The sequence below is a fragment of the Leptonychotes weddellii genome, chromosome 14 (genome assembly GCF_054177405.1).
Source record: "Leptonychotes weddellii isolate Sample4059 chromosome 14, ASM5417740v2, whole genome shotgun sequence".
In the NCBI taxonomy this organism is placed as follows: domain Eukaryota; kingdom Metazoa; phylum Chordata; class Mammalia; order Carnivora; family Phocidae; genus Leptonychotes; species Leptonychotes weddellii.
The window spans coordinates 42,988,745-43,007,545 of NC_138382.1; the positions used below are offsets into that span (position 1 = coordinate 42,988,745).

At 38.6% G+C, this 18,801-nt stretch overlaps 1 protein-coding gene across 2 annotated transcripts in view; it reads right to left on the reverse strand.

Annotated features, from left to right (window-relative positions):
• Nucleotides 1-7,092: 7,092 nt before the first annotated feature.
• The window catches only part of LINGO2 (leucine rich repeat and Ig domain containing 2), a 278,837-nt gene continuing 267,128 nt past the window's right edge, over nt 7,093-18,801 (reverse strand). Inside the window, exons 1-2 of one of the 2 annotated variants that reach the window (XM_081803058.1) lie at nt 11,368-11,434; nt 7,093-10,189 (exon numbers count right to left, since the gene is read on the reverse strand). In XM_081803058.1, coding sequence (XP_081659184.1) covers nt 8,334-10,154 — 1,821 coding nt within the window. In that variant the 5' untranslated portion in view covers nt 10,155-10,189; nt 11,368-11,434 and the 3' untranslated portion in view covers nt 7,093-8,333. Of the gene's footprint in view, nt 10,190-11,367; nt 11,435-18,801 lie in introns of those variants that run through there. The other variant, XM_081803057.1, reaches the window with a different exon arrangement.

Genomic DNA, 18,801 nt, shown 5'->3' on the forward strand with positions numbered 1-18,801 from the left:
AACAAATCTTCATGTCCTAGGTTTTAGTTCTGACAGTGAGGTAATTAAGAAAAGAATATCAGGTTTTATAATAAACTTATCTGCCTTAAGAGGAGTAGGTAGGAACTGAAAATATTTATTTTGACTATATTAAATGACACAGAAAAATTAACAGCCAGCCCACTGGCGCAGCGTGCTCAAAACTGAGGAAAATAAGGGGGGGGGGGAACCCCAGAAACAAAGTATGATGGGCTTCCAAATTTACGAAGCAGGACGTGGCCAGAGTCTCTTTTTTAAGTAGAGCCCGAAGATAGGCTGAGTTAAAAGTACATTTAGCTTTCATTAAAAAATCTGACTTAGTGATGTTACCTTCTTCCCAGTGTTAAAAACAAGTCCTGAAGTACTAGAACCATCTCCCTGATCAGTATGTTTACTGGCCAGGCCGACTTGTGATATATTCGTCTGCAGAGGGATATACTCAACACATTCGAAACTCCCTTCATGGATCATCTATTTTAGTCATGTGAGTTCAGTAGTATAAAATGAAAGTCACATAGTCAGAGATGGGACTCTTACTCAAGCAGCTCTGGCATTACTAGAGAATCTTCAGGGAGAAGAAAGTCCCTCTTTGGTGGCAAGCTCTTCATTTTGCAATTAAAGAAGCCAGCAGGCTAAGAGTTCGAGTGTTTGCTGCTGCGTAGAGGTGAATCCCGGGCTTTCTTGTCCTATATCAAGACGTCCTATCGGCTTGGTGCCTCCTTCTTCCCCGGAAGGCATCTAACAAGCCACAGGGCAGGAAGATGGTATCATGGGATCATAGCTCCCTGAGCACGACTCCCTGAAGCCCATTCCCTTCAGGATCAAAAGTGAAGAGAGAGCACCTTCATGTTCAGCAGAAAGAGTGCACAAATGCAGTTTCTACATTTTTAATTCTTTCACTCTAACGCTGGACAGCCTTCTCTTCCCCTTGTTACCAATTTGCCTGAAGACGAGCGATCTTTCTTAAAATTTGTTGTGCCTTCCTCTCTTAGAGGATGTCTTGAATCACTGATAGTCGGCTGAGTGAAAAGTAACTGAGAAAAACTAGATGTTATGTGTATGGCTGGCTGAACTCTTCATGCCTGAAGTCATGCCCATTACTTGCTCATGTAACCAAGTCAAATGAATTTGGGTAATTTTTAAAGTGATACAGGATTTATCTTCACTAAAATAGGTTATCTTTATAGTGGGTTAATATTACCTAGATTTGGATATCCAGCAGATCAAACTATGGCCCCTTGGTAATTTTGTGTAGAAAGAACCTAATAGCTTGGTTTCTGATTTCTGCTCTGAGTGGTCTCCACCTACCCTGGCATTAGAATCAGATTTCACTGGATCGGCTTCTTCCCTGACTGAAGATTATTAGATTATTCAATCTAGTAACAGTGCTAAAGATATGTAAGCAACTTCATGTTCCTGGTAAGGCTCATAGAACCTTGCCTCTATCAGTAAGGAAGTATCTTCTCATGTAGGACTCCAATTGCCTTTTATTACATTTCATTTCTTAATAATACCCCAGTGGATTTAACTGAGATGTCAGATGCTTAAGCCCTTTACATATGTAAAGAAAACATGTTTTCTTAACTTATTTTACATATTAATAAGTTAACCTGGTTTTACATGTTAAAAAAACATGCCCACAACAGTGAATCAGTAATAGTCAATGAGACACAAACCTAAACTGAGATACTTTTGTCATCAGCACTAATTTTTTGAGAACAAAAACAATCAGGCATCTAAAAACAAAACAAAAATAAGTTCTGTAGATTGTTAGTAACTTCCAATCATGGGATGTTCCCAGAATAAGATTTTGATAAAAAATCAAAGAAGAACACAGATACACATTTTTTTTTTTTCTTGTTCCCTCCTGCTCAAGCATATCAGTCTTTAAAACAGTTACATTTTAAACACTTAAAAAATCAAACCACCCTCTCCCACATATTTATATATGTATATATAAACAATAGCTTTTAAATTATGATTTGGGCATTCCTAACTGTATGGAAAAAACGTAAGACAATTGACTTGCATATCAAGCAACCCATGTGTGTAATACACCTGATTTTATAACTAGGGAGGAAAAGAGTATGTTTTCTTCCAAACAGCCTCTAAACAAAGTTTGTGACTCAGTTCCCATCTCTTGCTATCACATATGTTTGTATATGAGTCAGGCCTTGCTAAACACATATAGTTTTTATAAATAGCATGAAAGGTTTTTTTTTTTTTTTTGCAAGTTTGAGTTAATCTCCTGCTTAATCATTATTATGTGATATTATAGACTGTAGTGATTATATTGTAGTGGAGATTAAAGATATTAAAGCAATTAGAATAGGAGGTGTGCACCAAAATGAAGAAAGTTAACATGGCAATCAAATTTCTGGATTTTTTTTTTTTTTGGTCCTGTACACCAAATTTTTGACCCATTTTCAGCATAGAAAGTTATCTTTAGAACTTTAGTAATACAGTTAACCAATTTTAATGGGATGGAAATTTGCATTTTTGTTGTCTTCTAATGGCTACTTTGCATATTAAAGGTAAAGCCTTCCTTAAAATATGCAGTACCGTCTTGATTATGCCAGCTCTTTTCTCATTCTGCTAAGGCTATAAATAAAGCTTCTATTTAGGGCTGGCATTATATCAACCCACCTGCTTCTAGAAGAGAGAAAAAAATCAGAATCGCTCCACCTGCAGAGTGCTGTCAGCTTGTGATTATGTGAATGGTTAAGTCTTAACTTTTAAAGTGTTATGGGAGATAGGCTGGAGCTTTTTTTTTATAAGCAATTTCCAGTTTAACAGTTACCCTAAAATTTCTGAGTACCAGTGAAAGCAGACTTATCCGTGGAGAGAGCATTCATGATGAGGTGTGACAGCAGCAGGGAGATGACACTACCGAGGAGGGCAGAGCTGGAGAATGAGGGAGCATTTCAATTGTGGTCTCAGGAAAGGAGGCGGGAAAGTGGGGGATACCAAAGCCTTCCGCTCTGTGGGCTGTCTCTGGGGACTGCATAGTCCCCACTCTCTTCCTCCTTCCCATTCCAGATCTTCTCCAGGGAGATGGGGGGGTGGAGGGGAGGGAAAAGTGGCATTAAAGACCTTGGCCAACTGAGATGGGCCATCTGAGGCACATGCAAGTGTGTCTTGATCAGATTCCCATATTTTGAAAGAGGAACATCAGCTCCAGGCCTGTTTTAGAAAAATAAACCTTTTACAAACCTCTTAATCTTCTATATATAATATATACATATATATATATATATATATATATTTGCTGCAAACATTTTATTATAGGCAAAGCTAACACAAGCAGTTTTCATTATCTTTTTTTTTTTTTTTTGAGCAATACAGCCACATTTACTGCTCCCAAAACAGATGAACCGATTTTGGGTTTGAAAACCTGTCATTGTTGATTTAAACCATAGCTGACTTGGTTAAACCTTGCAAATCTAGACTTTTATGGCCCTGAGACCCAGTTTTTGTTACATAGGTAAATATCGTAGCAAATCAGCTGTCATTTTGATCTTGGAGACTTAAGTCGTGAAGCTGCCCTTTCCCTGTCGCCATACTTTCACTACAGGGAGAAAGAGAGTGCTCTCTTAGGGATGGCTTTTGAAGGAGCTAAGGGGACAGCAACAGGGATTCATCAAGTGTTTGCCGACATATCAGGAAGCACCCTCTGGTGCCTAACCAATGCATTTAATTCTGAAATCAACAAATCATAATATTGCATTCTTCAAGGCTTCCCACACACAAAGGCAAAGTAAAACTCCTGGAACAGAAAGTACCAAGGATTGTAGCAGAAAGGACAAGCTCCCAAAGCCAATGGTGGAAAATCCATGGAAATAACCGGGCACAGGATGTACAAGTCCAATGGGGAATGTTGCTAGAACCTAATCCTAGTAAGAAAGAACGATGTATCTTTACCTAAGTACCAAGTAGAATGAATGGCTTCGACCCCAAAGGTTTTGTTACTAGGTTCATATGCCACAAAATCCATTTGGAATAGATCGTATGAGCTACATAAATGTGACTGGGACGTAGGAAACAGGGATCAAGCAGAAACTAAATTTAAAGAAGATAATTTAGGATTCTTTCTCAGAAGATAGTAACTATAAATTTTAGCAGTAGAGGAAATAGAATTAAAATGGATCCAAGTATCTCCTAACTTTTCTTTAAATCCTCAATAATGTCTTTTTGTTAAGTCTTAGCCTTCTACACTGAAAATGATGTATTTTTTTTTTTTTCCTAGAAAGCCTCAAGACATATTACATGTTGCTGAACAGCTTCTGAGCACAGTCCTGAAATTAAAACAAATGTCTTGACCCAGAGATGAAAGGAGAACCTGGAAGGGTAAGTTAATTTACATGGGGCTGTACTCAATTTTTCTTCTCCAAGATCACATCCTCTCTTTTGTACTTTCTAAAATAAAAATATATTTGTTCCTACTTGAGTCATGGAAAGTGACAAAAGTCAGGCTTCAGTGCAGGTGAGATTTAAATAATCCTTTTAAAAAAAAGTCATAGAAGATTATATAACTTCTGGGCTTCTCTGAGAACTGAGGAGAGCAAAATATTTGACAGAACAATGAAAAAAGAATCCACCCTTGACTCTAGAGCAAATCCTGAATGCCTTCATACTACTGGGGAGTTGCTGGTGAGAAGCAAAATTTCTTGGAAGCTTGAGCAAAACTGAAAATCTGACCCACGTCGTCAGGAACTAGGATGTGTAAATCTTGGCAATTCTTGGTTTACATTTTCAGATTTTGAGACTATTTGAAAAGCTCATAGCTATAAATGCAATGAAAATGAAATGAGGTTTAAAAAAAGTGAGTACTAGGAGAATTTGGACAAGTAGAAATCCCTCATCAGGAACACATTAAGCCCGACTGGTGAATTACCTTACTATGGTAATACGAATTTCAGATATTTAGGGACATGGATCAATTCTCTCAGACTATTAGGGCTCTAGTCAGAGAATTTGTTCTTCTAGAGATTTAATGCTTAGAGAAAATAAATATTTATCTGAAAATGATGTCAACACACACAACTGAACGGGTCAACCCAAAACTTAGTGGTGAGCCAAACAACTGTATTTCTTCTTGGGACACTTTAAGACAAATCCTCTGGGAAGAGGTTGACTCAGAGAGGTTTACTTAGGAGAGAATTTGGCCCATGTGCTCTCTGAGCTGTTACTCTCTACCATGGTCTACTTTGCTCTAACAGGTAATTTAAAGCCATAAGGGAAAATTCCTCGTGTGTAACTCCATGCTAAGCCCTAGAGCTAGTTAGTGGAACCCATGGTCGGGCCTTACAGATATACAAAGGAACCCAAAATCTGCACCACTAGTGAAAATAGAGAAAATTAAGTAGCCTTTCAATTAACTACAAATCCATTACTGTGATGTTTCTGGTGGAAAGTAGATTCTCATAGAAATACCTGGCCAATACATTCTTATGATCAGATCACATGTGCAGGTGATATATTTTTTTGTTATCTGTTGGAGTCCACTTCAAATAGCAATTTTACTCTTAGTGGTAACAGTGAGTTTAGGACTACTTCGGAAGAGCACTACTTTAGTTCACTGTTGATCAAACTGGGTTTGACGGAACTCGTTTTTCAAGATGTTAACAGTCAAATCAGAAAAGGAAGAGCTTCGTGCTCAAATAATAGTGAAACCATAAGGTGAGCAATATTAAACAGAATTGTTTTTTACAGGACTTGCAGAGGATTTAGTAGGCTCATGTATATTTTGAACGTTAAGAGGTGGTTAAAGAATGCAGCATTTTCCCAATTTAGTAGTCTATCCAGTCTCTTTTTTGGAAGAGTGCTTTCTGACATCTTAAATACCTGTTGTTCCACAGATGAGAGTATGGAAGCCCCTGAAAGAGTACAGTCTCTCTTCTTCCAGTGGTATAATCACAAAATCTTTTCACTTAATCTTTTCGTGGATGGGTTAACTTTAATTCAATTTCATTTGACTAAGCTGTTTTTGGTCCACTTTTATTTTAACAGAAAATAGCAGTTACGATCTCAAGGCCCTTTTATTAATTGCTCAATGTGTGTCTTGTTGTTGGACAATGGGTTGCAATTACAATGTTGCAAAATTAAGATGAAGTATTTTCTATTAAGTTGTGGAAGACTAGCTCTCCACTCTTTCTTTCCAGTTTGAAAGACCCCATTCCACCTGCACACAGGAAATAGAAATTGCAAAAAAGTCTTGTATTATTGGATATGTAATATAAAGTAATTTCCAAAAGTGGAAAATGAATTTCTAAAAGATCTATGATAGTCATTAGGAAAGTCAAATGAAAAGTGACTTAAACAGGCAATTCTTCAATCTTTGTCTCATTTCCACCCTTTACTAAGGGAGAAAGGGGTTTAACTGTGCTACTATCCAATCGGCAAAACAATTTCTGGACCTGTCACTTTTTTATTGGGGTCAATTTAATTTTATTGAAGCTCCTCAAAATTTCAAATGCTGCCAAAAAAAAAAAAAAAAAAAAAAGCCAGCTTTTTGAAAGTCAAACCCCCAGGAGGATAGGTGGATATGTCAAGAAACAAACTTCAGAAACTTTTTATTCACTGTCCAAAAGGGGGCTCACTTTCAGGTCCCTCTCAAAATGTACAAAGTATAGCCATTTCCTATCTGTCCTTTGCTGATTAAATAGATTACATTTCATGAATCCACTCTGTATTCAGTGCTTTCTTGGATCATATGAATATATGCCTTGAAAGGCGTTCACTGAATATTTAGCCAAATGGAATTATGTCTCATTGGAACCAGATCACTGGTGGTAGGGGCAGGATGCCATTAAAAAACAAACGCTATAATGTTTTAACTTTCAGTAACAATCATTAATACAAACTGAACTGGACTGAGATTCTTGGGTCAGAGGGGTAAAAGTATCTGCACAATTTAACCTATTGGTAGGGCTCTTGAACTTAGTTTTTTCCTGTACAGAGTAGAGGAAAAAACTAAGTGCTTTTTAATTCACCTGTTCCTCCTCACGTCTTTAAAAATGAGATAGATTCCTCTTATGTACACAAGATAATTCTCAAGCTAAAAGGAAGCAGGGAAAAGCCCTGAAGTTACCCATTCAAGGTAATACTGTACGTACAGTAAATATTTGAATAGAAAACATCAGAGTGGTAGCTGGATATTTCCTTTGGCAGCAATCCAGCCGTCAGACAGCTATCATTGTAAGAGATCTTTAGTTGCGTTAACATCACGTGATGCCTGGATTACCCTGGTTTGTGTTGGCATCTGAGAAGAACTCCCTTTTATCCACAGAGCTTTTGCATATCCGAATTCTTGATCTCCTCTACAAGGTAAATATTACCCTATGAGTATAGATAACAAGTACGTGCTCTTCCTGTCAACCCATTAGTAGTAACTGATGAAAGTAAAATCAAGTTGTGTTTAAATGGTTCATCTTCATCATGAACACCTACCTTGCATTTTACAGGTACAATTAGTGGTATACAACCTTCCGGAGAAACCAAGGGCTTTGTTACAGTAAACTGGTCCAGGGTGATATCACAAGTATAAAAAATATTCCATTCTGTATCAAAACTAGGCACATGCCTTTATTTATAGTAACAGAAGTTAACAGAGTCGAGCAGTTTTGCCTTGGGCTCTATTTCTTGGCATCCTACATCAGACAAACGCATCATCCCGCATCTCTCCGCCCATAACTCCAGGGATCTAGTCTCAGGGTCATCTGTATGGAAAGGAAGGTGATATCACACTTGGATCTATAGTGGTGAGTAACTAAAAGCACAACCTCTCATTCATATTGCTTTAAAACATATACAGCATATATGTTTCCAAAAAAAAGTAAAGAATATATTGATTTCTTTGTGGTGCTGAATCAACAATACGGTATGATGCAAGGCTTTAACAAATGAGAATCAGATACAAATTTTTCTGTAGAGTATGTTTTAGACAAATGTGTCTTTTTAATATGTAAATCCTACATTGTAGGTTGTTCCTTTTTTTTTTCCTTTTGTTTTTGCCATGGTAGAAAATGTTGAGTAACTCCATGAGCATGAGCCGAAGGTTCAGGTTCATTACTGAGATCCCCAGAATGCCAATATTTGCAATGCAAACAATTAGTATCCCACTGTGAAGGGCTCTGACACGTGTCTGCCTGCCTCTAGGTGGAGAGTCTCCAGATGAAGTCCTCCTGCTTCCGTGGACCCTGCTTGGACACAGGGGCAGCTGCCCGAAGCCACCTTTTCACCTAGTAATTGACTGTGCCAGCTATCTCACTGGTAACCAACACCGACCCGGAAACAACAGTGTGAGCACTAGACCCTCAGATCATTTTCATGTTGAACCTCCTGGGTCCAGCCACCTCCCCTTCCACAACAGCACCATTGTTCTTTCGGGGCACATACTCGAGGTCAATGCTGTTTTTGTGCTTGCCTTTCCCTCGGCTCCACACAAAAAGGAGGAGAAAACAAAATAAAACCACTCCCAGGAATGTGAAACAGCCCATGGCTGTAGACACCAGTATTGTTTTAAGGTCCAGGGAAAACGTATTGGCATTGGTGCCGTTGGACATGGTGTCGTTGGCGTCCGTCATGTACATAGGGGTCCTGTTGGCATAAAGGAAGCGGTCTGATGTGAAGCCTTTCACGGTTAAAGAGGCCGTGAAGGTGTCGTTCCCCGCTGCATTGCTAGCGATGCAGACATACATCCCGCTGTCTTGATCCTGGGCAAAGCGGATTTCCAGGGTGCCATCGCCCAACACGGTGGCTCTTCCATTGGACTTGGTGGTGATAAAACGCCTGCGCGGTGTCACCCAGGAAATGACAGGCTGAGGGTCTCCGTCAGCGCTGCATTCGAGCTGGACCGTCTGCCCTTCATCCACTAGCAGATGCTGCAGCTTCTTTTCACGGATTTTGGGTTTTTTGCAGGTAAAGTAAAAAGAAAGGGCAGTGCTGTGGAAATCCTTGAATGATCTCTCACGGATGGTGTCGGGGCCAGCACACATGGGCTGCTGGCCCCCGAACTGCAGCGTGGGGTGCCGCTGCAGGATCCAGAGGAGACGGCAGTCACAGGCTAGTGGATTGTTATTGATGCTCAGGACCTCCAAAGCCCTAGGGGAGGAGAAGACATTCTCTTCTAAAGTTTCCAGTAGGTTCTGAGACACATTGAGCACACGAAGGAAGCGGAGCCCTTGGAAGGAGTGAGGCTCAATGGTGCGGAGCTGGGCCCCCACTATATGAAGCTCCTGAAGGCGGATCAGGTCCGAGAACATGCCAGCTTCAATCGTGCTGATGGGATTGTAGGAGAGGTTAAGGTGGGTCAGATATACCAGGTGTTTAAAGGCAAGGAAGGGGACCGTGGACAGGTTGGTATTGGTGATCGAGAGGGACGTGAGGTTGAGACCATAGAGGCTATTGGCAGGCATCATATCCAGTAAAGGCCAATAGTCAATCTCTAGATGTTTCAGGTGGAACAGTCTTTTAAAGGCATACACGGGCATAGTGTTGATATTGAGATGCTTCAGATGCAGGCTAATGAGGCTGCGGAGGTGGGAAAGGGCTTCTGTTGGTACAGCTGTGAGGTTGCATTTCTCCAGGGTGAGCTGCTCCAAGCTCAGCAGCCCACTGAAGGCCCTGTGTGATATATAAACCAAATCATTGTCCCCCACCTCTAGAGACTTCAGGTTGTGCAGGTCCTGGAACATGTAGTCCAGTAAAATGACAATCTTATTCTCACTAATATCCAGCTTGGTGAGATTGGATAGCCCCGTGAAGACCCCTAAGGGGACCAGTTTCAGGCGGTTACCTTTGAGGCGGAGGGAACGAAGGTTAAAGAGATTGTTAAAAGCTCCTGGCTCCACATTGGCGATGATGTTGTCACTCAAATCTATCTCCTCCAGCAGAGGATAGGATATGAACTCCTCAGGGTTGACACTCTTCAGCCTGTTCTTGCTGAGGTCCAAGATTTTGGTCTCGATGGGAATGCCCTCGGGGATGGCGATGAGCCGCCTTCTGTGGCAGCTAACAGATTTGTTCTGGGCAGAGCACTCACAGCGAGCGGGGCAGCCAATGGTGGAACCCATGAAGATGAACACTACAGCCAGACCCAGGAATGGCTGCCAACATGATATGGCCGTGTGAAGCATGACTCCACCTCTTAGTCTACACCTTGGTCACGGGCCTGCAGGAGGAGGCAGGAAGAGAAGTTGAGTTAGGACATGGATTGGTAAAGGGACATCAGTAAGGCAGCAAGTACGATGGAAAGGACCCTGGATTGGGAATCACACTGATATGGGATTGAACCCGAGGGCTGCCCTTATTAGCCACATGGGGTAAGTTGATGCGCCTCTCTGTATGTTGGTTTTCTTGGCTGTAAAGTGAGGATGACGATAGTAATAGCATCCTAGAATTAGGACAAAGACAGTATTTAACAATTATGAGGAGACTAATACACCATCTGGCACAGAGTGTGAGGCCCAACAGCATGCATTTCACAAAAGGCTCTATGTTGAACTCAAACTCAAGCAACAGAGGTCAATGGCTAAGAGGAAACCTATTCAGTTTGAATCAGTGTCTGCATCTGTAATGTTGGGATATCATCCTCTGCTCAAAATGAAGCTAATAGAAACTTCATTGGCTCTTAGGTTCAAAGTACAAACAGTTACATGCAATACAAGAGGTTGAGGCTTTATTTCCTTCAGATATAAGCTTTCTATTAAAAACTGCCCCTTAGAAGGTATACATCCTTCAGAATTCAGTAAGTCTTCATTTATGAAGGGGATTTCTTTTTTGAGGTAAGCAAAAAGATCCTCAAAATCTCTTTGTATGCTTTGTGTTTATTATAGGGAAGAGACCGAATCAAGGCACCATAATGGCTATGATGATGAAAATGCTTTAAGAATGGGAAGAGTTGTAATTTTAAGGAAAAAAAAGTTTTTAAATAATAAATGAACTATCCTTTCATATTCAATTTCAAACCCAGTGGACATATTAAACTGAACTTAAATAGGTATCAAATGATATTGGAAAGGAGTATGCTTTAACTGTAGATGTTTAAGCAGACACTGAACTTACTGTTCAACTGCATAGCAAGACAGGTGTTGTTGAGCTTTGCTTCTCCACATGAGATCCTGTGGGGTACACTTAATCTACAAACACCACATTTTACACAAGTCTCAGTAGTGTAAAACAGTATTTTTAGATAAAAAGGTATTCGATCAACTTCAGTATTCACGCCTAAAAGAGCAATTGAAAGTACAATTCTCCATTCACAGTGTTCACATATATGTCTATATCTCCATGTAAAGCTATGTCTACATCTAAATTTATATATCCATAAAAAAATGACTAGGATCCAACCTTATGGTGAATCACTAGAGAAGTGCCCCTGAATGTAAGAACAAGGCAAAGATTCAGACAGTGCTCCAAAATCCATTATCTAGGAACATAGGAGTTGGTATTATTGGAAAAGATGCAGTAAAACTAGCATTGTTTGTAGATCAAATTAATGTCTAAATTACCTGAAAAATGATTAAAAACATGGTACAAAATAAAAACATTTAGAAAATATCGTCACAAATCATTAGTCACAGCATCTCTGAAAAAATTATATTCCTGGAAGAATAATTTAATGAGAAATACACAGACTATGACAAACACTCAGCCCTACTAAGAAAACAAAACTTAGAAAAAAGAGACGTATACTATTTATTTTAATAGATTCAATATTATAGGGACATTGTTTTTCAAAACCAAATATATCTCTGTGATCTATGTATATATTGAGAAATTTGGAAGTTCATTTGAAAGAAGATAAATATGAGAGTAATCAGAAATATTACACAGTAGTAATGGCAACAGACCCTACAAGATATCAAAAATAAAGCAGTACACTCCATGAAAATACAGTCAATGAAACAAAGTAAGGAATTAACATTAAGTATATTTGAAAAGTTAGTATATATAGATGAAAGGTGGCATTTTAATTCAGTGAGAAAGATATAAATGATTGGCTAGATATTTAGTGGGAAAAGATACACAACTTAATTTGGTCCAATAAAATAAATTCCAGATGAATTAAGAACTAGAATGCATGAACAGATAATATATTAGAAGAAAATTCAATAATTTTATAATAGAGTTGAAAAGCATTTTCTATGAATAAAGCCAGAAACCATGAAAGAAAATGGTCTGATTGTATGCATTTAAAAAATAATAGCATAACAAGCAAACAACATGCACATTGAACACCCAAAGACCATGATCAACTTGGTATTAAACAGCTCTTATTAATCAATAAGGAAAAGAGGTAAATGTCAATAGAAAATGAGGCAATGAATGTAATAATCAGTATATGAAAAGATGACCAACCTCACTAGTAAGCAAAGAAATGCAGGTTAAACAACAGGAACATATCATTTTTAACTAAGTTTAATTCCTATTTTTACCCAGAATTAACAAGAGTAGAAGGAACTGATGGAATAGAAACAGGTAGAGGCTTCAGGAGGTTCAGGGACAACACTGAGGAGTTTACTGGATACATTAAACTTAAATATATCTAAGTTCAATATGTGCATCCCTTTGAACCATTTTTTTCCTAACTTTGAATTTTTAAAAGCCACTTCATTGAGGGATGATGGACATACAAAAAATTATATATTTAATGTATACAAGTTGAGGAGTTGGGAGGTAAGTAGATATCTGTGAATCTGTCACCACAATCTGTGCCATAAACATAGCTACTGCTTCCAGAAGAGGATTGATCTGATGAGCTATATTTTTTTTCTGAAGATATAAGGAAATAATTTAGTGTGCATAGATGTTTGGTACAGGTTCATCAGGGTTGGGTTGGTTCGTTTTGTTATCTTCCTAAGGTGGAACCCTAGATCATTGATTTTGGTCCTTCATTTTTAATATAAGCTTTTAAAATGCTTAATTGCATTTCAGAAGTTTTAATATATATATAAAACTTACTGACATTTTTTTTAGTTTACTTTATGCTTCTTTTTTGCTGATGGATGATTTAGGATAGAGTTACCTTGTTCCAAGTATGTAGTTAGATCTTTTCTAGAGTCTTACTGTATTTTATTTATTTACTTCTGTTGTGGTCAGAGAACTGCTCTGCAACATTTCAATCCTTCGAAACCTACTGAGATTGTTTTATGGATCTTTTATCATTAGAAAGAGTCCATCTTTGTCTCTAGTAATACTCCTTGTCTTCAACTCATTTTGAATGATTACTGTAGCCACTCTAGGTTTCTTGAGCTTAATGTTCTCATGGTATATCTTTTTCCATCCTTAACTCTCAACATATTTGTGTCTCTGTAGTTAGTTTCTTTTATAGCCAGCATGTGGCTGGTTCTGGCTTTTCAATCAGTCTCAGGATCTCTGCAATCTCTGCCTTTTGTTAGATTGTTTTGTCCACTTATACCAAATATAGTTAACTAAAATGATTGCATTTTGGGGTGCCATTTTGCTATTTGTTTATCTGTCACCATTTGAATTTTTTGTTCCTTTCTTTCTTGTCTTTTTCTATTTTAATCTTTCAGTATTGCATTTCAATTCTTTAGCCTTTGTGTGTTTATGTACAGTATTTTTATTTGTGCAAAGGATTATAGTATACATCTTTAATTTATCACAATCTACTTAGAGGTATCATCAAATTGCTTTAGGTAAAATACATAGTAACCCAACAACAGTTTATTTCCATTCTCACCCCTTAGTCCCCACCGTCATCCTTCATGGAGAGAGAGAGAGTGAGTTCTAGGCAAAGAAAATAGGGAGTACAAAGGCATGGAAGCAATGGAAACCCTCTGAGATTGGAGAATTAAATTCGTCCAGATGGGCTGGAGCAAATACAGGAGGGAAACAGAAAAGAGGTCAAAGAGGTAATTAGAGGAATGATTTACAAGAGGCTTGTAAACCATGATAAGCTGTTTTCACTCTATCCTGAGGGCAACAGCAAGCCATTAGAGTGTTTTATGCAAAAGAGTAATATCAGATTTATATTTTTGGGAAGATTAATCTGCGGCATGAAAAATAGATTTGCAGGAGGGAAAAAGTTGGAACTCTTGAAGCTGTTGCATTAATTCAAGCCGGAATAGAAGTGGTCTCAATTAGGGTCATAGGAATAGGCTTGGGTAAATGGACAGATCGGAAATGTGTTCTGAAGCAGAATAGAGAAATGCTTTAGTTATGGATGGGCTGTGAGGGATGTAGGAGAGGAAGATGCCAAGATGATTTCTACCTTTTTGTCAACTGGCTAAGACTTGGTGTCATTCACTGAGAGGGCAAGCTTAAGGGCAGGTACAGGATGAGCAATTCCTGGTTTCCTCCAATGTGTCCCTCAGTGGGTCAACGCGTGTGGGTTCATTGGGCAACTTAGTGATGTTTTTACTCCTTGCAAATAGTATCTTTCAAATACTTTTAAAGTATTTCTTTGGCAGAGCAGGGAAAATGTACTTTCTGTTACACTTACAGGACTCTTTATGTTCAAGATAAAAGTTTGATTACATACTCTGTACTCTTGAGTTTATTTTGAATTGATGGTAAAGAGTGAGTTATTATTTTTTTTTATAAATTCTCCTGGAGAGTTTAATCTTCTCTGGCAGAGTTTGTCCAATCTGCTTATCACCAGCTAGAAAAGGAGATAACTGGCATCCTATTTCTGATTTATTTCAGTAATACTTTAGGGAAAGTTTATTTTATTGCTTGGATCCCTTAATCTGGCTGAGTGTGTCTAACATATGGAATGACAGTATCTAATTCAGCCATAGCTGCAATTTAACCAGAAAGGAGCTCAACTAAGATGGATAGTATCTGGAATTTTTTTCCTTAAAAAATTTTTTTGTTTGTTTCAAAGTAAAGGACCACTACAAAGAGGGATAGATAAGTACTTAGCAAGCAGGCAGCAGACAAGCTCCCTTCAGATCTGGAATACCTTTCCTGTTCTACTACTGTCTTTCAGGCAGAGTAGATACTTTGGGGCCATATCTCATCAGAGTTCTTTGATGCACTTCAGAAACTGTGTAGGCAAGTTGTGCTTTATTGTTCTCATCACAAATATTTTTCAGTTTTAGTCTAGAAGGGCCAACTGCTGACTCCATTTAGCTTTCACTGTCAGCAGAAGCCTTACAATCAAAGCTTTCTTGTCATGTCTGACTGTGACCAAGGTTTGATAAGATGAACTTCGTTTCATTAAGAATAAAGCAGGAACTAAACTCTGTAGGGAGCTGACTAGGGCCTTTCTATTAATTCTGATCAAAGGGCCTCTCAGGTACAATGATTATACCCTTCTAAACCTAGTATGTGAAGTTGGATATTTTCATACTTATACTTTTTGTGTGCTGGGTATTTATTTTACAGCTTGTCCTATTAATGTAAGAAACACAAACAAAAACATCAGGAAGTAGGGCGCCTGGGTGGCTCAGTTGGTTAAGCGACTGCCTTCGGCTCAGGTCATGATCCTGGAGTCCCTGGATCGAGTCCCGCATAGGGCTCCCTGCTCAGCAGGGAGTCTGCTTCTCCCTCTGACCCTCCCCCCTCTCATGTGCTCTCTCTCTCTCATTCTCTCTGTCTCAAATAAATAAATAAAATCTAAAAAAACAAACAAAAACAAACAAACAAAACCATCAGGAAGTAGACTTAAAGAAGGAAGAATGGAAGTAGCAAAAATTTGGACCCAGAAATACCTGGCTCCAAGTCTAAGTTAAATATTTGTTAGCTGTGGAACATAGGTAGGCTGATGATGACTACGATTCTTAACTCCTCTGTTAATTTGTGATAATAAAGCAGAATAAACATGAGGATTAAAGATGTTCCATGTAAGGTGCCTAATGCATAAATAATAGTTGTCATTATCGATTTTTTTAAAGGGATAATGGTTTGGTTTGTTGAGAAAGCATGCCAAAGAAAGACATGGATTTCCTGAGTACAGATTAGGAGAATATTGGAGAAAAAGGTCCTCAAACACATGACACAGTGATAAGGACAAATGGAAAGCTTTAAGCAGCCTTCATTAAAAAACAAAACAAAAACAAAAAGAAGCTATAAAGGAAAGAGGTGATAGTTGTATGCTGTTTAAAAAGAAAGATGTTAAGGTAATGATAAATTGCTTAAGCTGGGAATTCTATGATAAATTTAGTTCTCTAACTGGCAACTGAATAAGGGAACAAAACAATAAATGGAGAGCACAGAAATCTCTTTAAACCTTCACCCTAGCTAATGGTAGGATTTTTCTTTTTTTCACGAAAGCTATTTCCCCACAGGGAGAGGTGGGTGATGAGGGAGGTGGGGAAGAAAAGGGAAAGATGTAATGAATAAAGGAGTCCAAAATACACCTGAGGTGATAACTTCAAGGTGTCTAGAACTGTAAATTCAGAAATACTGGTTTGGGCTAAAATCAGATTCTAAAGAGTTGTGAAAGTTGTTTAAAACATTTGAGAACCAAGAAATCAATTTTAGTGTAAGTTTTGAAATTCACCAGGGTTACCTAAATTCTTTGAAGGACCCCAGGTGAACTTGCGATTGAACCCCAAGGTTCAATCAAACCCCTAACCTGGCAGGAAAAATTGGATTTGAACTTTTTACAGAATAAAATTTGTCCTTCTACATGATCTCCAGTTACCCTCCAGAGCATTGTATTTTTACCTTTTTCTCCTGACTCAGTTTTGGTAGGGTGGAAATAGAAACTTTGAATATTGAGGTTCAACCTGAAGAACATTCGAGGAGGAAATGAGAAGAGCCAACATGAAAGCCAGATTTGGAGAGGATCCATGGTGTTTTATGTGACAAGATAACTCTTTTTTAAACAAAAATCACAGATGTAATGATAATCACTCATGCAGGTAGGTGAACAGTTACCCAACATTGTAGATACCTCTCAATTAATTACATGCAGATTGCCAGTTCTGTAAGTAACTGAGGATAGCATTTTGATTTCCAGTTGCTAGGACAGAGACTGCTAGAATCTCACATTATCTATATAGGCTTCGAACCAAATGATAATTGCAAGTATCTATCTGTATGAAAATTAGCTGTTACTATGATTTAATGCAGTGAGATTAATATAAAATGGTCATTCAACTAGTAAATTGAACAGGCAGGATTTAGATCTAGTCCGATAGCATCTTAATTTCCCCCCCCCATTGTCCCTTTATAATTGATTCAAGAGAGGTAAGGAGATCAGGAAACTTCTTTTTTAACTGGAGCTTTCATAGATAACTTAGTGTCTGCTGGGACTGGCAGGTTTTAAAACTGGTTCCTTTTAGGGGGCAAAATCTGGGGCTCTTTGGGATTCACACAAAGGACATCTCTGATGTAGTTCCCTTGATTTGGAGGAGTGAATTTCTATTCTATGCTGGTGGAATAGTCTTGCCACCATCCCTAGGAACAGTCACCTCTGGCTAGTTTTGGCAGAGGCCCCAGTACCCTCCCCCAGGTGGCATTTTGAAGGGACCTAAGACAAGCCCTGTACTGATGCCCTCATTTTGCATGGGGAAAACTCACTTGCCCAGAGAAACCCTGTCAGTGCAGAATAATCCCAACACAGCAGCAACTTCCTCTACTCTGCTACAAAAAAAGGCTGTCTAGCCTAACATTTCTTCTCTGGATTTCCCAGGAAGAAGATCGAAGTCATGATGTGCCCTAGGAAGGGTTCCATACATCCTGTTTGAAGCACTTTTGTCTCCATTTCAGGGGAAGCACCTTTCTTGCTTCTTGAGCCATGTGCCAAAGGCCATATAGCCCTAGTCAATAACGGAGCCCCTATTTCTATGCAGGATTGGTTAGCTTCACGGGCAGACCTCTTAACCCTCATCCTGTGTTTCTTCCATCCTTTCTCATATAGTATCACTAAATACAACTCATCTCAGATAGCAACTATTTAAGCAACTAAAAAGTAATGCTTCCTTTTAAAATTTCCCCATCTCCCCACTCCCCGCTCCCCCACCCTGGGCTATGCTTTAGTATCTCTTTTCATGGTTCTGAATCTACTTTCCACTGGACTGTATCTATTTCAAAACATGAGTTCATTTTGTATTCAAGTGACTAGTAAACAATTAGCAGAGCTTGTCCTAAGTCATTAATTAATAGTTTCTGTTTAATCTTTTCTCAAATTGGAGAGCCCTCTGTTCTTGTGATTATTTTCATCCCTTTGAAATGCAAATTATTTGCTTCTCTCCCACAGTTCTGAGTCTTTTGGCCTACATAGAAATACTTGGACATACAGAATATGCACATTTTACTTAAACCTTTTAAAGATGAAAGTGCTTTTTGTCTGGCTTTGAGATCTCTCTTTGAAATTAATATTATTAAAGGGTAGTTGGCTTGAGATGCTGAGGGCCTCACAAATGTGATACGTGAAGCTTCAAATCGGGAATAAGGGAATGGCCAAGAGGATAGGTGTACAAAATAAAAATGTGTTTAAGTCCTAACTCTCATTCTCAGTCTTCTTATCTTTAAAATGGGAATTATAGTAGCTATCCTACAGAGTCCTTGTGAGAACAGAATGCCATAGTGCATACATATAAAGTCAGAGTTCCATACGTGTTGGCTATTGTTGTTATTGATTTGGAGAAAGGGAAATATTGCAGATATCTTTAGACATACAAAATTTCTCAGTTGAAGGGAGCACTAAACACCTTTCCTGATGGACACAATCACCTCCAGGGAGAGCCTATCTGCAGGCTCTGGAGTAGCCTATTTAGGGCTGTTAAGTATCTCATAGCATAAATGAGAAAATTCAGGTAACCATGATCCCGGGCAAACATTCCTGCTAATATGTCACTTAAATCT